Here is a 26,405-nt window from a genome sequence, read left to right on the forward strand (position 1 = left end):
TCTATTAACAGTTTGGATATTAGGTAAGTGTTGTCAAACCTGAAATAAAAAGATGACAACTGCATCATCAGAACAATACTTTTTCACTTCCTGTTTAACACAGGTCGCCGCTGCGTGTTATTTTGAAATAAAAAGCAGCACTAGGGCGCCTTTTGGTGGCTTTATGTATTTCAATTACATATTAAATTTCAATGTAAAGGGTCAGATTTAATTGTTTTTTCTAGCCTGTTGAGTTAATTTGAATAAAGTAACTTGCGTGAGTTAAATATATCGTGTGTTTAATGTATATATTAATCTATACGTTTAACTTAATTTAATTAAGTCATTCAAGTTAGCCATAGCTATTTTCTGAGTGTAGGTCTGTCTTCATGCACTCTTATACCATTTATTCAAAGATTGCTAGCATTCTGATTTCCAATTTTACTTTCAATAATTACTAACAAACACATTATATTTCTAACATTATACATCTTATCTTTTATCAATGCTTGTTTTGCTTTCATGATTGTAATGCACTTAAGATCAAGTCCTGTTGTTTTTAGTGCTATATAAAACAAATCTAACTTGACGTGACTTATTATGTACTCTCCCTCATAACTTCGGTCTAGTCGGTCAAAGATTTTTCAGTTCATCAGTCACAACTGAATTAAACAACACCACGGAATACACCATGACTGTACTATACAGTGTTCCTGTTATTTTGACCAGCTAAGGTGAGTAGATGTTCCCAACACCTGACCACTGACACACATCATTGAAATAAGAACCCAAACCACCAGATACAAACTCTGATTTTATTGTAACACTGAAAAGAATCGCAACACAATGAGGTAAGTTAAATAATCCACATCTGTGATGTTTTTGAAACCAGCGACACCACTAAATATTCACCACCCAATCAGCAACAGTTCCACAAAGTCTGCAAACGATGGCGATTAACGCGTCGTCAGTTCAGTTCACAGTTTAATACAAACAATATTCCTCTCAGCTTCGTATGAGGACAAGAGGAATACTGGAAATCTTCCAATCACAAACTTACCAGTTGTACATTTTTTGAGGAGATGAGACTCAGTAGAAAAGATCCCCTGAGGGAGAAACATTCTTTTGATTTTCTGATGAGAATGAAGCCTCTACAGACACTGGCAGGCTCAGTCTGAGTGTGCTACCATTTCTGCTGATGACTTGGCACGGTCTCACAGGGCACTAAGAGATGCAACGTGAGAGCATTTCAGTTTGCCTATGCTGCTGTCACACTGTACAAATAGATGATCTCACAGTGTCTGATTACTCTACAGACATCTGTGGCACAGCACGACCTGTCTGCAACTCCTGCTCGCTGAAATGCCCTCAGAATTTTTCACCCGAGTCCTTGTTGGGAGGAAGGTCAGAGAATAGTCTCTCTGTACTCAAGGCCTTGTTCAGAGGAGGGGGAGTCCAGTGGGTGGGTGGAGGCACTGGTTGTTTGTTGGAGGTGTTTGGGACGGCACAGGGAAGGGGACGGCGATGAGCTCAAAGCGCCGCAGCTCTGGAGGTGAAGGTCCTCACAGCCTCGCTTTCTGGGACTGCCGATGATGCGCTGGGTCATCACCTGAGCAGAAGGAAATCATTATGCCAGGGATACATTTTTACAAATGTCGCTGACAAGCAACAATCCAATCAAATGTATTTGGTTTTAACACAGATATGCCACACTTTACTGTAGAATGATGAAAATCTAAAGAGCTGTGAAATATATCTCACTATGAATTTACATTACAGAGAAAAAACTGAAAAATACTGTAGCATTTTTCCACAGCTGCTGTAGTTATAATGCTATTATCATCACAAATTAAAACAATGCTGCTACGTTATATTTTCCATAAAATAGACCAGAATTGGACTATCAGGGTCTGTTACAGTATAATCGGTGTGATCCAGTTACCTGATCTATGACATTGGCACTATAGATGGCCTCCTCCATGTGTTTCTCATCCGACTTGATGACGCACTTGATGTTGTTGACCACCTGCTGGACCTCAGGAGGTAGACTGCAGTTTGAATGCTCAAGGAACTTGGCCACCAATATTTTGGTGTCTTTGTACATCTTGAGGTCGGCCAGCGAGTGTGGGCGCTCGTGGGAGGAGTTTGTGTGCAGGGCTCGAGGTTTGAGGGGGATGTCAGTTTTCCTGTCCTCTTTCTGCTGCTTCCTGACAAACATGTGACCATGTTTTGCTCCACTATCCTCTGCTGACACGTCTGAAGATAAAACACAAGAAAAACTGTCAAAGCATTGAAATAAATAAATCACGGGCATCTCTTATAATCAAGGCTAATGCTAGTGAGAGTGTCTGTGTCACTGATTGAACACATTTTCATTATCAGCTCACAGTTGCAGCTCAGTTAAAGTAGGCTGAGGATTATTTTCTGATATAAATCCATGTATATCAGATAACATGATGTTATGGCGGGGGCAGCACAGAGGTTGCCGGTTCAAATCCCAGTTTGGTCGCTGTCATTCTGTGTAGACATTTCATGTCCTCCTGTGTCTACAATGGGTTTTCTCCAGGTACTCTGGCTTCCTCCCACAGTCCTCATCCCATGAATTCAGACTGTATGTCCGTACCTTGCTCTGGTGACGTATGAGCTGAAGCTTCAGCAGCAGGGTTAGCAGCAGAGGAGCAGCCACTATTTTCTCCTGTAGAGGGAGACAAACACTTAGTGTGGACCAACAAAGCAGTTACTGGGTAGTGAGCCTGCCTTGCCTGATTTCAAATGCTGTAGGGCTGCTACGACTTATCAATCACCATTACTGTTTTGTTTGATAAACAGTCAAAAACCCAGTGACAGACAATTAACAACAATATAAAACAGAAAAAAAACAGAAAATCTCTACACTGAAGAATTTGGAATCAAATAATTAAAGAATTATTTAGAAATAATAATTGATTTACTGTGTAATCTCGAAACAACTGATCACTCTAGAAATATTTAAATGGAGTATTTAGTATAAAACTTGTGAAACATCCTTGCCACACTTACTTCCTGTTGCAGAGGAGCAAGAGATAGGGTCACTGGTGGAGCGGACAATGCGTGCCAGCTTGCGGTACCTCCTGGCTGCTCGCACCCGAGGCCTCTCTGAGGGCGAGTGGCCACTTTGAGCTGAGGTAGAGGGGGGTTGTGATGTCGAAGAGGGAGACCAAACACTGAAACACAGCCTGGGGCCGCGTGGTCTGTTTGGAGGGGAAGGGGAGGGAGAAAGAGCCAAAGGGCTGATGGCTGAAGTTCCACCAGAGGAGGCCACTGAGGTGGGGGAACAAGGCTGAGGTGGTGGGGGGATAGGAACAGGGAGCATGAGCGTCCTGCTCATCATTCGTGCTTTAATGAGGGAGTGTGTCGGCGGTTTAGGCGGCTCCTCCGGTAAATGTTTGGCTGAGGCGAGCTCGTCACATATGTGCAGTGTGGCACTGTGTTCCTCACAGGGATGTGTGTTGTCTGTGGAGTCCTCCTGGTCCAGATTGCTAAAGTTCTCTGAAGACCAGTCTGGAGAGCGTTCCAGAGACTCCTGGGTCTGGGAAGACTCACTGTATCCGGTGTCACAGGGGCGAACATCCATGCTAGGCAGGCCACGGTGGCAACGTGATGGGTCACGTGTACAAAGTTCCAGGCTGGTGCAGCTTCCATCAGTGGGGGCAGTGTGGGGCGTGCCGTAAGGAGAGGAGTCAGAGCCCTGGACCTCCAGGGAGCACAAGTCCTCTGAGGAGCAGGTCTGGTCCTGATCAGCCACCTCTGACACCATCAGGGATGCACTGTCCACTGAGGCTGAAAACAGGGAGGAAAAGGCAGGATTATCACATCTACTGTTTAACAAAAACATTGGACAATCTCCTATAATGTTCCCAGCGTCTTTACCCTGAGTGCTGAGACCTGCAGTGGTGTTTCTCTCACACAAACTGGACCCAGTGGCCTGTTGCTCGATGCTGGTTGTGACCTGTAGAGAGAAATAAATAAACACTGTTCAAGTAAAATGATTTTGAGTGGATAAAGAAGATGAAGGAGAGAGAGTTCAGCTCATATTGGATATTTTATTGCATAATACAGAATGCACAAAAAATCTTCAATACCGCTTTTTGGTCTGTAGAGGGCTCTGTAAGACCACAACACTCTAACAGGATGTCAGGTGTATCAAGGGAGAAAACTACACCATCAGCTTAAACAAGAATCTTTAATTAGCTTCAATGATGTCTGCTTCAAGGTGCCGTTTAATACTCGTATATGTTCATGTAACTTGGTTTGCCAGATCATTCGTTGTCTTTAACCTGAAATCATCAGCTGACTCTCCTCTGCCGTCTCACACAATCAATCGATCACTGCCTTCTTCCACTGATTATTTACAGCAACTGTTTATCTGCAGCAGGTAAGAAAACCCCCTGCTGATTCCTGAAGGACACGGTTCAAAGTGGATGTGAATACAACTAGGGATTTATCACGTGTAATGGAAAAAAAAGGGATTAGAAGACTGAGCAGTTTATGAAAATAATAGAGGCTAGAGGGAGACTTGTTTTTACATTAGACACTTGTTTTTAATTGTGAACAATGAAATGCAGTGAAGCCTGAAAAAAAAGCTCTAACCATTTTTGAAAGACCATATGTACATTCTCAGTTATCTCAGACTTTTAGATCCTATATTGGTAATGCCATTTTAAAACACCAGTAGAAAATAAAAATAAAATGAAATAAATACCAACAAAAACTTTGACCAGCTCTTTAGAAATTACCATCTCATTTACATGAGTTGCTCAAATTCACTTTTATACTCAAACCTATTGTCTATAATAACGTATATTTCACATTTCAGACTTTCAAGAATCTTGGGCTTAACCTTGAAATCCACATCTCTGAAGACAATCTCATTAAAATGTACATAAATTCAAATTTAAACCAAAAGCAATTCACAACTGAATATCTCCTTATACACATTAGAAAAGTTATTTTAAAAAGTCACAATTTAAAGAGTATTTAAAGAAAAGACCTATTTTCAAGCAGGTTTGTATTGCTCCTACTCCTATGAAAATAGGAGTAGGAGTATGAAATATAAGTCAAGTATTATATGTGCTGCCCTGCACTCAGTTGCCTACACACAAGGCTTGTAGCCTGTTTTAAGGACAAACTAGTCTGTTTTTATCTCACCTGGCTGGCAGGAGTCTGCCCCACCACAGACTCATATGGAGGCGGCAGGTCCGTTGGGTACAGGGTCCCTGGGCTGTTGATCGGAACCCCGTAGATGGCACTGAAGGGAGAGTGGGGGAAGTCCAGGTGGAGGCCTCTGCCAGGGACACAAAGTAGAGTTTTAACTTAATAAACGAAACACAAAAACACCTTGAAATACTGTATCTCAGATATCTATAGCTAGAACATGAAACGTGAAGAGTGTTTGAGAAACTGTAACAGCAAGTCTGAATATAAATCCTATCTGAGTCTAAACGCAGTCGCTGGTCGATTGAAACCATTAAGAAAGAAAGGATGAGAAATATCCTTTTGCTGCCGCCGCTCCAGTCCGGATGATTTAAACCGGTTCTCTATTATTCTGTGTGTAGCACCGCTGTCTCATATGGTGCCAATTAAGAACACGCAGCCATGCTCGCAGTAATATCTTTTAATTACAACCCCATTCTCCCCCAATGTGCCAGAGCATGAAATACAACCTGAGAGTTTCCACCAATCATCTGAGGCATGATGATGTCATGACACATCCCTGGCCCCGGGCAGAGACACCATAAATGCTTCCTCTGCCTTGTTTATATTTATGGCATAATTGACAAACAGATGTGGCTTCTTGCCAAATGGCAGCATCAGCAGCACTCTCTCTGGCAAGACTGAGAAAATGGAGAGAGTGATGAAGGAGGGGGTCAACCGATCTTCCACAACAGCTGAGAATCACCGCGAAGATGATGATGATGATGTCGCAGCTGCTTAACGGAGGGAAAAGCTCAGACCTGGCTGCCGATGATAATACCACATGCGACGCAGTCAGATAGTAAACAGACGCATGCCACCGCTGCCTAATATGATGGATTTGGATTTGGCTCTGGAAGCAAATGTTGGTTTTGGCATCTGTATATTCACCTTCTCACAGGAAATCACGGGATGGTTAGTCCATATTAACTAAATATGTTCGAGCTGCAAAAATCCTTTAACTGAACAGATAATGGAACGTACCAGCAAGAACAGGTTATAGACTTCATCTTTTCAGCTCCTCTGAAACAAATCCTTCTGTTTCTTTTCCTTGGTGTGTTCTCCTGAGAGCTTTCCGCCTCCAGTGCCTGACCTATCAGCCCCATGATCAATTTTTTTTAATAACTTTGCTCCTTCCTCACTTTATGACCATTTTTATTTCACAGTCCACTACCTGATTCATTACAGGTGTCTGTGGCGAGGCGGGCAAGGAGCTGCAAGAAAATGTTATAGGTTCCAAAAAATGAATCCTGAAGAGTCCTAAATCTTCAGCGTGTGTGTTATCGTGGCACTGGGCCATGAACGACTGATCACTCACAGAAACCAGCAGAATTCTATCAAAAAGTTTGAGATAAGCAGAGCCAGGCTGGGTTCTTCATTAAGTTCCCCAAATGTATTTAATAAAAACTAGGCCTTTATTTCTGCCACGATCAGTAACATAACCACAATTATACCCTGTAATCTTTGCTTCACAACAAATACAGTAATTTTTGGATTGCTAGAATCAGCAGAGTCAGCGACTGACTCAACGAGGCATTTATAACTTTTTAAAAGGGGTTCTGAAGTAGACCTCTGTGTACAATTACACAGTTTTCAAACAATTGCACTATATTCGCTAGGAAGTTCGTAAATTACATTTTTTTATTGTGTATTCTCTATAAATATCTCACAGGCCACATTGGTACCAGAGTTCGGGGAGCACTGAGAAAAGATGGGATGCTGATGAGAAATATTTTGCATCTCACCTCTGTCCATCCATCGAGGGGGTGCAGGTGTACTCTGGGGGGTAGTACGGTGGAGGAGGTATGGGAGGAATAAACTCATCAAAGTCCAGAGTTTGGTGGAGGATGGTTCCGTGGGGGGTCATGCAGTCAGCATTTAGGGCTCGCGCTCTGTGCGGCATAAACTGAAACACAGCATGAAAAGAACCATTATCAGAGCCTGTTGTTTATTCATTTAGACATAATGTTGTTAATTATAATGACTGAGCATATGTGACATTTGTTACAGCGCCTCCCTGCTGTCATTGCAAGCAGTTACACATAAACACACCTCTGCTGTTGGTGCCTTGCTCAGGGGCAACTCAACAGCAGATTTCTGAGCACTGCATATTCACCCTCCTCACTCAGACCTTTGTAAGTGGGACAACTTTCCAGACATAGAACAGCCTGCCCTTCTAATCTCCAGGCTGCCACTGCTGATATTGACTTGGCTAAATTTACGGAGATGAATAAAAGGTGAACACCTCACGTGGTAAATGGGACTGTTGGAGATAAGACACAATGCTTTTGTCCTTTGCTTCACTGTGAATCAATATTAGGATGCCACGATGTTCAGCTGCCTCAGATTACACCTTCTGCTGTGTATGTCTGCTCCTGATTTTATAAATACTGTAACGGATACTGTCTTTTTCCAATTCCGCGTAGATCGGCTTAGCAGTAAATAATGTGAGTAAAAATGTGTCCTTCTAATTCATTGAGCTTTAGAAAGGATGTGCAGAATTAACACCGAAATGTATTTATATCTATGAGTCTGCAGTGTGAGACAATGATCTGTCAACATCTCAGATAATCTATGCTGAGCACTGAAGCAGAGGCTGCTGCAAATCGAGGCCTTTTGTCAAGATGAGAATATTTTTCTAATTTCCCTTTTTAATTGCTGTGTAATTTAAAAAGCTTGTGATGAATTCATCTTTGCCCTTTAATGACTGTTTGCCTATTCTTGAACAGGAAAACATTTTGTGTAAAAGAGCTCTAATGCACAATGGGCTTCATTCACCCACTGTTCTTAAGAATACATTTCTTCTTGTGTAAGAACAGAATCTACGCACACTGAAGAGCACTCTTACGCACACTTGACAACTGAAATGCTTGTGTATAATAATCAGTTATTGTTTTTTTTACTGTTAATTCTACAGTTGTATAATATGATTTATATAACCATAATATTTTATCATTTTATTAAAAGACTCACAAGTTTCAGTGCACATTATATTGTTTTAAACACATGGAAATGTTGAAGAGGAAAATAATTAGTCACAAATATAGTCGCCCATCTTTAGGTGTTACAGATTGGTGTGTATTAACTGTGTCACATGTTCCATAGTTTTCCTGCTACATCTTTTAGTTTAAATGTTCTATCACAGTGCAGCCTGTTAATTCTGAAAACTAAGTATATTTCTGCTGTGAGACAAGAGATGGCTCAGGAGATGCAACCGCACCCCTCCAGCCTCGCATCAAGACCCATCACATCCACAAAATTTACAGCATAGCTTATTTAATGTGTAAAACATTTTTAGATCACTGAGAAGCTTTGCCATCATGTTGACGTGTTGCTCTACGTTTCTAGTTGTTAATGTGTTTAGAGGCATGCTGGTGAAAAACACAAAGGGAGCTGGCTGTGCTGATTTCCCTCGTCACTGCCAGCATTTAGCTGTTGGTGGCTGTTTGATTGTTGCACATACATAAGGACAGAAGAGGTTCACACTGAGGACGATGCACCTTAAGCTGTTTTCTTCCATTCCAACATATTTTATATAAGATGCAGGAGAACTAAGAGGGAAGTCCATTTGACCTTGTATTTACATTGTATTTACCGAGCAGGATGATTAAACATTTAACATTATTCTCTATCATTTCTAAACCAATTGCATCTCCTGAGCTGCATGTGTTTACCAAACCATCAGGGTGGTCACTGAAAGGTTTTGCGTTGCTGTCCCCTCCATCACACTCACCATCTGCAGCACATCAGTCGAGACCATCTGCATACAGCACATGGCCGTGGCTAGAGCACACACAATGGTGGAGATGACGTTGAGGGCACACACGCTGAACAGCAGCTCCTAAAGTAGAGCAGGGAGAGGAGGAGGAGGCTGTTAGAGAGCGACCAGTGTCAATAGTTAGGGAATGGATGGACGGGGAAGGTGAGAGAGGAAGAGAAGACATTTAACATTATGAACCTGTTCAATATGAGGGATAATAGAACAAAGAGAGGTGAATGTGCAATACAGTATAAGGAAAAATCACAGAGAGGATTGAAGGTGACACAAACGGCACTGGCGTCATTAAGGTAACCAAGTTTAGAAAAGCTCAGCAGAGCGGCACTGCAGTGAGAGAAAACTTCTACTGATATCAGGTTTACTAACCCAGCACAAAAAAAAGTCTAATCTTCATGATTAACAAGTTTACAATAAGTTTCAAAACGTCTGAAACTGGAAAAAAAAAGAAAAGAAATACAATGTCTTTGTATATTACAGCTTAACAAACAAATTCAATTTCAGTGAAAAAATAAACCTCTTAAGTATCCAAGGTTAAGCATGAGCACACACACACATTCACACTGTGGTAATGCAGCAAACAGCAAGGGGACAAACCAGTATTGAATCTGTCAGCAAAAATAAATGTGCACGGTGGTGAAATACTAAGCCCAGCACCCTGAATCAGAGGAAAGACTTATGACTGCAGCCCCATGATGATGCTCTTTGTGCCGTTTGAATAAAAGGTGGAAATTTATCTTTAAATGGCTCAATTTGTAAAACACATCCGAACAAATAACCCTGTAAGAACTGCATTGTATGAATTAAGTTCCAGAAGACGAACGACAGCACCATTTTGTCTGGAATTTGGCTCTGGGAATAAAAACTGTCTTGCACACAGATTGAGGAGAGGATGACAGCAGCTTGTATTGCAGCCTTAAAGGGAGAGAAGCGAATTATCGCATACGTATGTGTATCAAATAGTTGGAGGTGATCTTGAGTCATCTTGGCTGATTGAATTCAATAATAAACTAGAGTGACACTCACTAGAGCACATATAGTAGAATAGTATATTATAGTATCATAGTCTACCTCTGCCAAGACCCAACAGTCTCCTTAAATTCAATCAAGCTGCATCAAATTTCACACTCTCATGAATATCCGTCCCCCAAACATACCAGATTCTTTTCATCAAGATCCTTGAATAATTTTCACACAGTTCCATGGAAACTGGCTGAGTAGTTTTTGCATCATCCTGCTAACAATCAAACAAACAAACTCCTCGGTGGAGGTAGATATATGTTATTGTTCTTTTACATTCACAGGGTTCATCTGTCATATTAAATTCCCTCATACAGACACCATGATGATGTTATTACCAGTACTATTGTTATCAAACAGTATAAGCCTGTTAAAAAGATATGAGAGAGCAGGGATGGGGGTGACTGTGTGGCAGAGTAAATCAAAAACACCACAGAAATCCTCCATCTATGACCAGAAACTGAGTGCATGAAATGAGCATTCATGAGAAACACGGGCTGCCCCTGAATATCTGTGAATGCAACAATATTATTCCATCAAGACATGAAATCTTACAATATCTTTTGTGGACAATGGTTTCTGAATGAAGCTCCCACATAAAGTGTTTTCCAGTCCATCGCACAGATGACTCACCAGATTCAAGAGGCACGTAATTACCAGTGACATTAAAAGCCCCACGCGTTTTGGGCTTCTGATAAGCTGCAGTGATGACAGATGTCTGCCCCCTGCAGTGATCTGTAAAGGGTAGTGGTTTGTTTTGAGGGGTGCAGGTACCCTGACTATCTACAGGAGGTTCCAATCAGATCCACGGATTCCCTTTACCTCAATGATGTTGCCTTGGTTCATTTACCAGTCCTGCAACATGTTTTTCAAACAAGTTAGAGATATAGCAATTAGCTGCCAAAGATTCAGTCTGTGAGCTGGAAGTTGAAGCAGAGATGATGCCAGTTGGAACCAGTGAGGTTGAAGTCATGCAGCGCCAACTATACTATGCATCTAACTCATGTTTGTCTTGGAAACCAACATTTTTGGAACATGGTTTGTGTTTGGAGGATTCGAGGATGATCTACATGTCTGTCTGACATTTTAAACATAGAAAATCACAACCAGTCAGTAAATAAAGAGTAATTTGTAAACTCACTGCATGTACACAGTGTTTTTACACAGATATAAAGACCACTCAAAGGGCTCTACACTTTTACATTAACCCATTCACTCACACAAGTCACACACACACACACACACACACACACACACACACACACACACACACACACACACACACACACACACACACACACACACAGACACACGGGTGTGGCTCAGGAGAAAGAGAGGTTTGTCACAGAGTGGTGGTTCAATCCATGGGCAAGATAGAGCCCCACATCCCTGACGGCTGTGTTTTGAGTTTGTGAATGGTGTGTGATAGAAATAGAGCGCTGTATGAATGTGAATGGGTGAATGGAACTTGTTTACTAGAGCACTTTGGGTGATCGATTAATATGCTATAAATACGCTCCATTTACCATCACACACTGACTGGACAGCTTTCAGGGACTATTTGGGGTTCAGCAGCTTGCCCATGAACACTTCAGCTAGCAGGGATCGAACCACCAACCTTCTGGTAAGTGGATGACTCACTGTAGCTCCTAAGCCACAATCGCCCATTTTAAGTGTGTGAGACGTGCACCTATTCACACACACATTCAAACAGCTCCTCCATAGCATACCTCTCTATTACTCCTAAAGCCCATTCACACACTGACAGCACAATAGAAGTGGTTGTCATGGTCACTACGGCAATTTCAGCTCCTTTCGTGTGTTTCTGGTGTTTTTTGCCCCTTGTGTCTCATTACTTCCCCCTGTCTGTCTACCACTGTGTGTGTGTGTGTGTGTGTGTGTGTGTGTGTGTGTGTGTGTGTGTGTGTGTGTGTGTGTGTGTTTATGCCCCTCCCCCTCTAGCTGCCTGATTGCCAATCTGTCTGTACACCTGCCATCCATCAACCCATCAGCCCAGCAGTACATCCACCCTCACATCTTCATCCACTCTTTGCCAGATCATTGCTTCAGCCTGTTTGGATCATTCTGAACGACTCAATTCTCCGCCTGCCATTCAGTCGTCTCCACCAGCCTCCCAGCATTCGATCCCCTGCCTCGCCTCCACCCACCATTCTCCCCAACCAGCTCACCTTCCCAAAGGCCTTCTCACCTCCACCGACCTCTCACTTCTCCCAATCGCCTTCTGCATCTGTCGGCTCCGCCGCCTTCACTCCCCGCTCTGCTCCGCCCTGCCACCTGCCTCTGCCCTCTAAATTGCCTGCTGGAAAATTCACTTCCCCCATCCACCATCCATTCCCCAAAAAAACTTAATTTATACTTCTGGATTTGGAAAGGAGATTTTGTAACTGCTTTTAGATTTACATTTAGTTTACATGGTAAAAATGTTTGACTGATGCTGTCATACTCGGCTGCTAGACATTGTTTTACAATAAAACTTACGAGTTGTAATAATAACAATATTATTGTCAAATATACGAGATTTATGGGAACAAAAACATGAAAAAATGCTGTATGGGTAATTTGATCCACTTAAGATGGGTATTTAAGACAACCTGCTGCCTTAATAAAACAGATTGCATAGCACTCCGGGGCCTTAAACAGAAAGCTTAACTGGTTTTTCACATCACTGATACTGAACTGTTATCTCTCGAACCATGACGTTCTCTACCAGAAACAAACTACACACATCCCACTAGTAACTGCTCCCTCCCGCTTGCTCAAATCAAAGGGCAACACCTTGTTTTCTGCATCCACCATCGAGTTTCTGTTGATAGTCAGCGCAGGTCACAGCACTGACCTCTGCTTTCCTCAGCCTCCCCAAGCAGCTCTTCACAGTGTTTGACAGAAAAGCCAGGACTTCCCCCAGGAAGCCCTACTACAGTTTGAGGGAGGGCGTTCTCTCTCTCTTCTATAGATTTTTTAACACCCAGTGGCAGAAAACAGAAGATGCTGTACGTGGTACCAATATTTAGTTTATTTCACACAACGTAACTACACTGTACATAAATGGAATGTAAAAATATGTGTGAGGTGTGTTAGAAACCAGTGATGGCTTATTTGTAGATCGGCACCTTAGACTGTTTATAAAGTGAAGCTAAAGCGTCTCAATTGCCCCCTGGTGGCTGGCTGCAGTGTAGGTCATAAACCCTGCCTCCTCCATGTTAGTGGATGAAAGTGTGCGTCAAATATTTTTTGATAAAAAATGGTATCTGGTCAAATTGGTTTTAATTCGTTTTTTAATGCTATAAAACAGGGTGAAATATCATGATTGACAGCTGAGACGGACTCGTGATTGGTCAGCAGGACCTCCTGTTGCACTACTGTGCAAGCTCCAAATGGCATCATCAGCGCAAGATGGGATATTCTGGCTTCATTTCTGGATAATGGGAGGAAGTGGAGACAAACCGTCCATCTTTAAATAGAGTCTATCAAAGTGTGATGTGTTTGCATTTTAGAAAAATATAATAGAATAATGTAAATAAACCAAACCACAGAGGTCAGCAGTCTGTTTCTGATCCAAAGATTGTTGCAGGAAGACAAACGAAAGTTAAGAGCTTGACATATTGTGTGACTTTGACTAATCTTTATTGATTAATGATGCAAATTGTGAATACATTCACTGAATTCACATGCTAAATACAGTGCATGTGAGTTGTCTGACTGAAATATGTTCATTGCTAAATCTTTCTGCATCTTTTACTCTGAGGACTCATCCCTGAGACAAAGCTCTACGATTACTATACACAGCAGTAACCAATTGTGCAACTGTTTCCTTGTTGTGTGTTCTAATGGTTTATTAGGGTTAATGTATTTTTCCTCAACTCTTCTAGCAAACCTGGAGATCACAAATTCAAACTGCAAGCGTCTCGTAAAACAAGAAATATTTATGACGCCTTCATCTCAGCAAATTTTTGTTATGGTAATACATCTGCCTTGCGGATTTGAAACGGTGCATTTCTGTGATTTCCCTCGTGAGCACAATGTACATAATGACATAATAAATCCTGCAGGCAAATGTAATAACACCTCTACAGAAAACTGTTTAACATGCCCGCTCAACAGATATTTAACCTCTGGAAGATACCTTGCCCCGAGCCAATCAGTTACACAGCAAGGTTACACATCCGCCGCCCCCTTACAGGAAATCACAAATTATCTCAAAACTCCCTCCCACTGATTATTTACAGCCCCAGGCAGCGTGTAACCAAGAGTAAAAGAACAGGGAAATTAAATATGCTGGCAAAGGGCGAATGACACATATCAGCAATGTGGAGAGGGCTGATTGCTTTTTTTAAGAGCTAAACTTTTTCATGTAGAAAAGCTGTTGTCGATGCTGATTGAGTAAACAAATGAAGGTCTATTACTGAGGCTACCTGCTGTGAGAGTTCAGCTCTCCCCATATGCTCTGTAGTTTCATGACAAAGGATATTGCAGCTGCATCATGAGGTTATTAGGATCAGCGGACGTCAAACTGAAAGGACCAAGGGCTCTGGGGACATGGCCACTTCCTCTCAGACATAACTCAACACATCTGACTACCTTGGCACTTAATAAAGGTTTATAGCACCAATTCCCTCATCTCTTTTAATGAACTATGATCACAATGACAAATGTGCTTGATCTTTCCTCTTTTCATACGCATCCTTCATCCTAAGAAGTCTTTTATTTGGTTATCAATGTTTTATAATCAATCAGGGACATAAAATGAATGGATATGATTGTCGTTATCCACTAAAGGCCCCCGCAGCACATTCTGTATATCATTCCTGCAGACACTCGGAGTCAAGATAATCTACCAAGATCATGCACTTGCAAACTAAAGCCACCCCAGGCTGGATACACAGTGCATACTAAGAGGTTTGACGCTAGGGGAAAGACAAATGCTGTTGCTACTCTCAACTTCCTGCCCAATTAATCTGAGACTGAATTCTTACATTGTATTTGTATTCCATGTCATTTTCCTGTTTTCACATGGGACGTTTCACACAGAGACGGATGGAAACGTGGAGACAGCAGTTTAGACTTGACTTGGTTTAATGTGAAGCATGTTAGTTGCGTGTTTTAGTACACTGATATGTGTTAACCATCACTATAAACAGATAAATATTACTTACTTGCAGTTATATGCCTCCACCCACCAGTCGAGTTGCAGTTTACATCCATTTTTGTCAATAGTATCAAAGACTATTTATCGATCAATCTAATGCAGTGGCCCACCGAACATGCATGCAATTTGCTTTAATGTGCACAGAGAGGGCAGGTGTAAATTTGAGGTCTGAACTTGTCGCGGTAACATGCAAAGGCTGTATGTACCGATGTTATGCCAAGGTTTGATTTAACTTTATGGATGTTTTAATGGTCCAGTGGGCTATGGATGTGCCGGCGGCCAGTCTGACTGAGAAAGAGAGCAACAGCGGGGCAAAGAGAGCTGCACACGGTTCCATGATAAAGCAACAGCGCATGGGAGTTAGGGCCAAAAACATGATTTGTGACTTCTAAGTGACCTAAATCGAATCAGTTCATGATTTCATCCACGTGAACGTTTGTATTTAAATAACATTTCCAACATACACAACTACAGGAAATCCAGCATTTGCCAATCAGATTAACCCTGTGAGCTTTGGAGTTTTTGGAGTTATGTCTCATTCTGGTCAAACCCAATGGATTTCAAACAGTGAGCGTGAGATAACAAAAAAAGAGACGGCACCACAACTTAAGAGTAAATATGATGCAGTGTGTTGTTACCATAGATACCAGTGCAGACAGGTTAGATCCCTCAACAAAAATCCAACGTGTAGTTAGATTGGCTAAACATTTAAGAACCTGATTTGACGAATGAATCCAGTTTTCCTGGAGTCCAAACATAGTGTAACTTACACAGAACGTTTTTACGTGCGAAAATACCAAAGCTCTCCAGTTCAGCACTATGCGCACACACACGCTGGCTCCCACCCACCTTGAGACGTAGGCGTATCGTGTTGCAGTCCCTCAGTGGATTCAGTTTCAGCATCTCGCCCAGGTTGTTGCAGCTCGAGCTCTGCTGCTGTAGCTCGCAGCAGACACACACTCCATCGCTGTCAAACTTGAGCTGGTGGGGAGGAGGGGGGAACACACATCCACACTCATGCATGCACGCCACATACACAGAAACACACACACACACACACACACACACACACACACACACACACACACACACACACACACACACACACACACACACACACACACACACACACACACACACACACACACACACACACACACACAGAGAGAGAGACACACACACAGACACAGAAATATGCACACACAGATCAGACCTGAGCTTGGTTTTTCTTTAAACATAAAATGTATTCCTGATAAAACCTATATTTTTTATGAAATGATGTAGTTAAAAAGACTGAAGACACATGAGCAATAGAATAATAATAGACTGTGACTGAGAAAGGCAGCTGAGCAAGTGTTCAACAGGACAAAGACTGTGAGATGAGGAGCTACCGAGGGAAGCATCGAGGTAGAGCATACCTCTGCTATGTGTCCCAGATTGAGAGAAAGCAGGACATGAACCCAACAAGTGTGGGTTAATTACATTGGGGAGAAGAGATGAGGAACATTAATATTTCAGTCACAACTGGGGGATGGTCTCTGGGGAGCCATATAAAGCAGAGAAGTTGCTCTGCTCGGCCTGGGTGAGGAGAGAAGCTGCTGCTAATGTGGAAGTGGCCAGGTTAGTGGGTTGGGTGCTGGATGAAACACAAGGGGCTTCTTCAGTCATGAAAAAGCTCAGGAACCCCGGCAGAAATCGACTTAAACAATCAGCTTTACATCTCATCACAAAAATGTGCTCATCTTCATCTGGAGCTGTGGCTGTAAAGCTCCCCAATAAGAAGAGTGATGAAATTTTAAAAGCTCACAATCGTGAATTTTCTTAGAAAGAATAAATTAAGTTAATGTTAAGGGCTAAGATGCTTCTTAACAGAGCTCCAAAGGGCAAATCTATTACAAATAAGTAGGAGAACTTTTGAGAGGGTTAAGAGATTTTTAAGCAGAAGTGAAAATAGGTTTATCAAGTTATTTAAAATAACCTAATCCTTGTCGTTTTAAGTAAGTGGTGTTGCACCTGTGCATTGTGTGAAGAATCCTGTTTATGTGATGCAAAACTGCCCTCTTGCTTTCAGACTGTAACACCTCACTGAGAATGAGGCGTTAATCTGCTGGGCTGCATTCTTAAAATGCTTTTACACTCATCAACTAATTAAACTAAACATAGGTCGTGTGTCCAGTTGAAAACTTAAAGCGACTCTTGAAATTCTCAGAGTTCATGCATGGGTTTGGTCTCTGTTGAGAGGTAAGGTAAACCTGAGGTTTTATACCCAACAGTCAGAATCACTGTAAATGTTACTGGCAAAGACATTTACTGTTCTTACTTTTGAAAGAGATCTAAGTGAAATGACTTGATTAAAACGTGTTAGACGAACGTAAAGTCTGTGTTTCAAACTAGAGACGTAGAGTTTGTAAAACTGTTCATTCACCGCCCTGATCTAACAAATGTTTACATTGTAAATGTATGATCCAATTCTTAGGATGTCTTAGTATATAAAAGTACTTAAAAGGGTCAGTTGTACTTAAATAACTAGTTCATGCTACTTTTTGCCCAAAACATACCATTGTACTCACATGTATCATGTGTGAATGCACTGTTTAAGATCTGCTTCTTTAGTTTTGAGCATTTTTTTAAATTTTCTCTTTTGAATCGGCCAGAGTACAAAGGCTTGTATACTCTTTCTTTTTGAGCTGTAGCTTCACTTCTGGCAAAGACAAATGTGATAATTACGAACCATTAGTCACAAACAGAGAAACAGTTCAGTCTACTTTCATCGCAGACTGTTCTGCAGCCTGCTGAGAACAGAAGTTCTGCCTGTCAGTCCACCACATGCCAAAAAATCATGTAAGTGTAGAGTCACATGCAGACAACACTGAACACATGCCTATTACTCACTGACTTCGTGACTAGTTTGACAGTTGATAGCAACTACATCACTGCAACGAAAATATTCAACACAAGCTGTGAACTTGACATCTTTCAGCTTGTGAAGTGATCAACTGATTCCAGACATAAACCCTCTGAACCCTGAGCTGCTTTTACCTTTATTTACAGGCCTGTGGCAGAGCAGAGTGCGTTGAGCTTCTCAAAATAGTTTTTCAGGCTTCGGAGTTTCAACATTCAGCTGTTATTTATACATGAATGGATATATGAGAGTGTCTGTGTTCCAGGAATACAAGATGCATGTTGACGGGGCACAACATAAAAAAGCTTATCTAAAAAATGTTTATCATAGGGAGTGAGGGGTGGCCACATCTGATTCCTGTGCCAGGGGCAGGGGATGTTTTTTAACCTATGTCTGTGTGAATACAAAATAACTTCGAAAACCCATTGATGGATTTACCCTAAACTTGGTAGGCATATTCCATGGAAGAGTATCTCCAGGTGATTACCTTTTGAAGCTGATCGGATGTTCGCGTGTGTGTGTGTGTGTGTGTGTGTGTGTGTGTGTGTGTGTGTGTGTGTGTGTGTGTGTGTGTGTGTGTGTGTGTGTGTGTGTGTGTGTGTGTGTGTTGCCCTAGAATAAACAATGGTGCAAAACACAAAGCTGGAAATGTTGTTTTAATATTTTAGTATCATTATGAAACCCTCATAGGACACATTATATATAGGCTGCATAAAGTCTCCGAGATACATTCATACGTAGGTTATGCATCGCCCTTCCTTTGCTTTTAATTTCTTTTCTTCTTTCATAGCTTTTATTTCATCACATTTAAGCAGATATGCACAACACAAACTGCCCAAATTTGAAGATACTGCTATCAATGGAAAGAGCGCGTTATTCACTGAGAAGAAGTGTGATGCATTGATGCATATTATAAAGTTGGAGAGTGTGTGAGTTAAAAGTCCAGTTGGTCTCACCAGCTGACAGTCTTCCAGAGAGTTGACCAGCTGAGCGTTCTGGCAGGAGAGGATGGAGCCCGCCAAGTTGAGCATCACACACACCGCTGACAGCAGCATGAAGAATGTGATCTGTCACAAAGATGGAGGAAGAAGAGAGAGAGAGAGAGGTAGAAAAAAGAAATACAACATAATGTCAAAAGGTTGCAGCTTAACACAGGTTCAAAACTCTTTCTGATATTGCTGTAACACCAGAGGCCCTTCAGTGTGCTTCAATCAATCGTCAATCACAGGGATTTCTACACATCACCATAGTAGAAAAAAGGTGTCAAGAGGAATTGATACAACCTGTTTTTCCTCAGACCTACAGAGTCTGAAGACGAGAAATGTCATCCAATGACACAAGAAACAACGTATTGACAGATGGAAATCCTCCCTCCTCAGTCAGTCTTAAACACAGACCTACATGCACAAACCCTATCACCCGTCTCTACAGACGCAATATTTCTCTACGCCTCACACTGATAGAGAGGCAGTTTAGCTCTAATGTACTTTCCCCGCAAATGTTCCCTTGGCTCCCTCTTCCTCAGGGTAAAGGCTTTAATTTGTATCTCCTCACTGAAAGCCCTGTGGATATCAATCCAGTTAGCAGGAATATAGCTGCCATTTCTGGTAGTTTAAATTACAGGTCCAGCTTAACAGCAGTAGTTCTAAAACTGGCAACAGACAACCAGCCCTCTGTGTCCGGGAAAATGCAAACCAGGCACTTGCCGTTTTTGACGCCACAACTCTTTGTTTTTTGGGAGCTTGATGACAGCAGCAGAGTTTTACTAGCTCATAATTGGTGAGTTTAATAAAAAATGACCATAAAAGACTCTTTTCAAAGTTTGCTTTAAATAGGTGTTATAAAACTAGAATACCCTGCAGTTGTTTGCCTCCGCCACCCAGTGCAGTTTCAGTCACCAGGCATTTTTTCCACACTCATATGAGGTCACTGTGACCTTTGACCTTTGTTTTTAATGTAACCAACAACTGGTCAGCATAGGAAGGAATTCACAACAGGGAGACCAGAGACCTCAGGCTCAAGAGGCCATGTTTTCTGAGGCCACCTTGTCCTTGACCTTAGACCTTCAACAACCAAAATCGAATCAGTTTATCTTTGAGACCGAGTAAACATTTGTACCAAATTAGAAAAATGTCTCTGAAGGTGTTCCTGAAATACTGTGTTCACAAGGCAAAAATTATGCATTGTGATGCCATCACGACCTTGACCATTGACCTTTGTCCACCAAAATCTACTCAGTTCTTCCTTCAACTGAATGTTTGCACCAAAAGGGAAGATTGTTTTCTTAGAGGCACGTTAACGTTAATGCCTCTGTTAATGTCACCTGCGTTGAGGCATAAAAAGTCCTGGGACAGTGTTGGTGGAGGACACAAAAGGCACAAGCTGGAGCGGTGTGACACATACAGAGGTTGTTGAAAAACACATACACAGATGGAGAGGAGGAGAGAGGGACAAAGGGGCGGGGTGGTGAAGGAACCGGAGGTGGCATGTAATAAACAGATGGAGCGATAAGTTTAAGTGCTTTTCACCATGGCAGAAAATTGAAAGATTGGTAGGTTGATGGTTGAGCCTGAGGAGAAGGATGTGAATGAAGAAAATGCAAACAACAGAGGAAATAAAGACAGAGTGACAGCGACATGCAGGAGAGAACAGACGTCTGTAGTCCCATGGTGCACCAGTGGGGATGATGTGATTAATCAGCAATTCATTTAACTGTGATATGAGCTGTCTGGTTCTGTGGTTGATTAGAATCAAATCAAACCTCCTAGAATAGCACTGAGAAAAATCTGCAGGTCACATGAGGACATGTGGCCCTTATATACTTTTTGTCATAGACAGCATCATAATATAACATATCATATAACACTTTATTTGATATGACCACTATTTCCTAATAACGTCGTGAAGTTTGTTTCTAATTACAGGACCAAAAATAGACGAAGTTCTTCGGCTGTTTAGTTTAGTTCATTAAAGTAGCTGTCATTTAATATTTTGTTAGGAGTCAGACACACACACACATCACATAGCCGAAATTACTGCATTTATCGTGTCATTTTCTGTCAAGTGAATTAACATCATTGTCACCATGACAGAACATGAATATCATTTAATCAATTAGATGTTGCTATAGAAACAGATGTGCTAGAGATAAGCCTGATTTTCTCTATGACACAGTCTATGTTAACAGGACTGAAGCTCCTTACTCAGACTGATGGGATCTGTCTGTTACTGTGGAAAGAGATGGACCCATTTAAATTAATGAAAAGTGTTTCCCATCCATTCAAAGTGTTTTTCTAAGTAAACAACTGATAAAAAAGCAGATGGTAAGAAGTATGACTATTAATGGGTGGCTGCTGGACAACAAACAGAAAGCATCTTCATTATTTTACTTGGGGAGCGCAGAAGCATTTAGTTTGAATGTCACAACATTAGCTATTAAAGCGAGCATGTTATATATTGTTTTATTTTATTAATGGAACCTCTTTGGGTTTGTATTGTTGCCTGCTGAGCCAATCGGATACAGCGCTGCGTCTCAGGTAATAACCAGCATCAACTGCAGTTTAACTGAGGAGGAAACCACTCTTTATAAAAGCTCTACTGATGGAGAGAGCTGCCGAAACATCACCCTGCTTTTTTTGTTGTGTGCATTTGCATGAATGTCTTTTTAAATCTGTCAGATCTTCGCTATCTACAGCTACACAACCCTTGAACAACGAAGCCATGTGTCACCAAACCCATTGGTTTGGAGTCATTACGCAGAGCAAATTGTGATTTTATACAACAATGATCCCACCATAAATCCTGTGATTTGTGTTCTCCAGGCCTGAGTGTCACCTGTGTGTCACCCATACTTTCTCTCTGCCGAGCTGATTGTCACGCCTGGCACCACACCAATGCCTTCTCATTACCATGTAGAATCGCATAGCACCATTAAGCTGCAATTCATTAATTACTGCTGAGCTTCCCTCTGCATACCAAAGAGGAAAACACACACACACACACACACATACAGCCACGCGCGCACACGTTACTCGGTCACCATCGCAGATTTACGCTGTATGTCATCATCACCTCGTTTAGCACTCACTGCGGAGGACAATACACCACAATGCACTCCCATTCATCTCCCTGACACACACTCATAGATTACTACAATATAAGACTCAGGGTTCAGGTGTATCACTGTTATTCTCCATAACTGTCACTGAGGTGAAAATCATTTGCCTTTAACTTCGCCTCCTCCAATCCTTTATGCAGCTGCAATATATTCAGATTCCAGAGAAATAGAATAATACTTTAGCTGAACCATATCTGGTGCAAGAAAAATATCAGGGTGACTTATATTCATCACCAGTTTTTCCCCACTAGCAGCATAATGGTACAATATATTTCCTGCTTTGTTTGTTCATTTGGTAACAGGTGGGAGTAATGCACCGAGAAACGCAGCGATGTGTCAACAAAGGCAGGGAGGATGAAATGAGCTCACTAGAGCCTTTTACAGACATGAAAATGTCCAGAGAATTGAGCCCAGACTTTCTGCAGACTTTCAAATATGAAGAATGCAGCAGGAGATTCTCCAGGTCAGATGTGTTCACGACAAGAAGAAACTGTCTGCAACATTCAGGCGAGGTGGCGTTTGCGTATAGAGCATGCGGGAGGGAGGACATGATGTATAAATTCTGCCGCGTAGATCACAAGTTTTTTTTACAGCACGACAACACCGGAGTTGGCGCATATCACTAAAAGCTGTCTAATCTTGTTTTCTTTCCAAATTGACACCTTCATCGGCGTCTTCTACCTGTACATCTCTTCTTCATCCTGTTTCCTCCATCTGTCGCGTGTTAGAAACATGATCATCACGCTTACTCTCTCACTGTGAACGTTCCGGTCATTATCCAGCTGCTCTCTCACATGGGCTCACAAGGACATTTTACTAACAGGCTGGCAAGAAAAGTTCCACAAAATGCCAGGAGCAACTAACTCGGACATTTGCGTTCTCTGATACAGCCCCTCCAGAAACCTTCGAGAAAATGTGAGCTTTGGTGGATTGTGTTAGCTTTGGACAGAGCTAGCTATTTCCTCATGTTTTCAGTCTTTGTGCAAAGCTAAGATAATTCTCTCAATGGATTTGGAAAAGCTCAACTTGAATGAAATTGTATAAACAAAACACTCCAAAAGTCCAAGGCAGAAATAGATTCTTGTAAGTCTGTCATACATCTTTCCAAAGCTAAAAAAAATCATTCATCACCTCTGCTAATTTGAAGAGGCACGTTGCAGAGAAAAGATGAGCATCTCTCTGACAGGAAACTGGACTGATGCAGCGGCGAACAGTAATGGCTTTTCACTAGCTCAATATAAACCAACTGATAGGAAACACCAAGATATTAAATAGAAATAAAAACAGAGGAAATTGGGAGTTAGGTATCCTCAACTGACAATTTCCGCAGTATTCCAAGCAGAAATGCATGAATATTTTAAGAGGAAGGCCTAAAGCTGAAGTAGACTAGGTTAACACATGAAGAACATTTTACACATTTCATGTTGTGGTGGTTGGTTATCACACCTCAGATGCATCATATGTGGAGCAAATGTGCAGTAATGTCTGCTTTTATTATAATGGTTAGATATTTGTGGATGATTACAGTTGCACTCAACTGCAAAATACAAACAACACAACCTGTATTATCGCATATTATGAGAATCATGTGAGGATGTCAGTGTCCATAAACTCCAACACTCAGTATAATACAGATTTAAAAATCCCTCTGACCCTAAATAACCTGTGTGTTAGTGCCACAGATTATCTGCTTTTATTTCATTAAGGCAGATGATGACATTCCAACACGATTTAAACTCAGAGTGCAAACCATGTTATGCAATTTAGAGAACATCTCTTTCTCTCAGACCTCACAGCATCGAGAGTGCACGTGTGACAAGGAATTCTGGGGGATTTTGCTCCTTTTTCTGAGCCCAGGTTCATTTTGAATACTTTTTGCTGACTTTTATACATCCTTGTTTTTGTCTTTTGGATTGGCATCTTTTAAACTGTCCATACTATGGTTCACTTCATGGTTATAAGAACGGAACAGAAAATTTAAGAAATAAAATGGAGCGACGCCGGCGAGCTAGTTCTGGCAGGCAACTCGAGCTGCACTGTTTCAATCGTGTGACACTCATCATGTGACATACATCATGTGACACACTTCATGTGACATACATCATGTGACATACTTCACTCGCCACTACCATCTACAGTACTCATCCACCTCATTAGGCGGTCTATTTAAGCAGAGGGAATTCCCATCCCTCTCTCTGCTTCCTAACTACTACGCAGTATCACAGACAATTGTCTCAGCGTTCCAGCATACTTACTTATGAGATTGTTATCCTACCTCCTGGTTCTGTCGATCGCCATGTCTCTTGCCATCTCTGATTCTGAGTTTGAGGCTCAGTCCTCAGAGGAAGACGTCGGACTCATCCCTGAAACCCAGGTTCCCTCCGTCGAGGTTCAATCCGAGAACGATTCTGACACCCAACGTCAGCGCCGAAGCTTCCGCGTCACCCGCAAACGTCTCGCCGGGTGGCCCATTCACCGCATTTTGGAAGAATTGTATGTTCGTAAGATTTCAGTTCCAGCTGGCCTCAACCACAAGAAACTCTTCGATTACCTTTTGACTCAAGATAATCCGACCGATGACGCACACCGCAGCTCAAACGCCGAGAATCCAGTCAGCGCTCCTCCAAAAGGTAAAGGCAAAGCTCCAGCAAAGAAGCGCGGTGCTCCACCATCCTCTCTTAAAACCGCCGACAATATACCATAAAAAAAAAAAAAGCAGAAGACACCAGAACACGGTCCATCCGCCGAAGCATCCATCCTGTCCACTCTACGAGAAATGAAATCGTCTCTAAACGTTATAAATACAAGAATTCAAACTTTAGAAGTAAACGTCGCCTTCCCCATGGGCAATGCAAATAATCCCGGACCATCCTCGGCTACTTCCTGGCCGGCGCAAGTGTGCGTACTTCCGACTGACGTCACACCTCAAAGGACATTGGGAACTGCAGTTCCAGCCCCAACCGTGGGCACCAAGTTCTTCCCTCCAGCAGCAGCAATTTCTGATTCCCTCAGGAACCACATTCTAACAGGTAATCTGTCACATCATTCTGCATACACTTATAAACAGGGAGGAGAGAAGAATTAAATAAACAAATAAATAAAAGGGGTACACTCAGTGAGTAAATGATGCCACTCCCATTTTGTTGTTTGTTTTGGCAGGCCATGATGTTAATCTTGTGAAGATAATATTATCTGGTTCGGAAACTGCTGATAAGAGATACGTGGATTGCGGGGAGTTTTCCGTTGTTTTAAAAGACAGCGACCCCAGACTGTCAAAAACACTAACCTTGGCTGAATTCAACGTTGCCTTCGGTGTCTTCAGAGACACTATATATGAGGTTTATCCACTACGCAGAGAGGAACTTGATACCTATTTAGCCATTATTTCAGAAAAACGTCTCATCATCGACCTCTCAGCTCCTCACAATTCTACAATTCCCAGTATAAACAGCCTAATTCCCAAAGAACCCTTTTCTTTATTCTACGCTTCCATCGACAACGCAATACAGATGATTAAGTTAGCAGGTGTCGGTGCATGGCTAGGAAAGGCCGACATTACCGATGCCTTCAAAGTCCTTCCACTTCACCCCTCTCAATGGCACCTTTTTTGCATTAAATGGAATTCAAAGTTTTATTATTCCGTCAAATTGACATTCGGTTGCCGCAGTAGCCCCTCCATTTTTAACACTCTCTCAGAAGCACTATGCTGGATTCTTTACAACTCGTACAAACTCCCGTTCGTCCTACATCTTTTGGACAATTTCCTAGTCATAGACTTTCCCTCATCACCACCAGCTCGCAACATCTCTGCAATTAGGAACCTTTTCAGCGAGTTAGGTGTTCCTCTCTCAGAAGAGAAAACAATAGGCCCGTCCACCCACCTGGATTTTCTCGGTATAACCCTTGACAGCTTACTCATGCAGGCATCTCTGCCACAAGAAAAAATTGTCTCGCATCAGAGCAGCTATTAAATTCCGGTCGACTAATGCCATTATCACTAAAAGAGATCTTTTATCTCTGTTAGGCCACCCGAATTTCGCGATGCGCATAATTCCACATGGTCGCTCGTTCATATCCCGCCTAATTGAATTGGCTTATTCCGTCCAAAATCTAAATGATCTGGTGGTTCTAGATGAAGGTTGTCAAGCAGATCTGCGCTTCTGGTCCTTGTTATGCGAAGAATGGAATGGTATTTCATTCTTTTATAATGACT

General features: G+C 41.9%; 1 protein-coding gene across 3 annotated transcripts in view; it reads right to left on the reverse strand.

Moving 5' to 3' along the window:
- Nucleotides 1-780: 780 nt before the first annotated feature.
- Nucleotides 781-26,405, reverse strand: part of fam189a1 (family with sequence similarity 189 member A1) — an 86,968-nt gene continuing 61,343 nt past the window's right edge. The window contains exons 4-13 of one of the 3 annotated variants that reach the window (XM_034581142.1): nt 19,032-19,142; nt 16,023-16,187; nt 8,945-9,052; nt 6,957-7,117; nt 5,167-5,302; nt 3,889-3,967; nt 3,010-3,798; nt 2,603-2,674; nt 1,922-2,235; nt 781-1,588 (exon numbers count right to left, since the gene is read on the reverse strand). In XM_034581142.1, coding sequence (XP_034437033.1) covers nt 1,385-1,588; nt 1,922-2,235; nt 2,603-2,674; nt 3,010-3,798; nt 3,889-3,967; nt 5,167-5,302; nt 6,957-7,117; nt 8,945-9,052; nt 16,023-16,187; nt 19,032-19,142 — 2,139 coding nt within the window. In that variant the 3' untranslated portion in view covers nt 781-1,384. The remainder of the gene's footprint in view (nt 1,589-1,921; nt 2,236-2,602; nt 2,675-3,009; nt 3,799-3,888; nt 3,968-5,166; nt 5,303-6,956; nt 7,118-8,944; nt 9,053-16,022; nt 16,188-19,031; nt 19,143-26,405) is intronic. The other 2 variants (XM_034581144.1, XM_034581143.1) reach the window with 2 other exon arrangements.

This window comes from Hippoglossus hippoglossus, chromosome 3, assembly GCF_009819705.1.
Source record: "Hippoglossus hippoglossus isolate fHipHip1 chromosome 3, fHipHip1.pri, whole genome shotgun sequence".
NCBI lineage: Eukaryota > Metazoa > Chordata > Actinopteri > Pleuronectiformes > Pleuronectidae > Hippoglossus > Hippoglossus hippoglossus.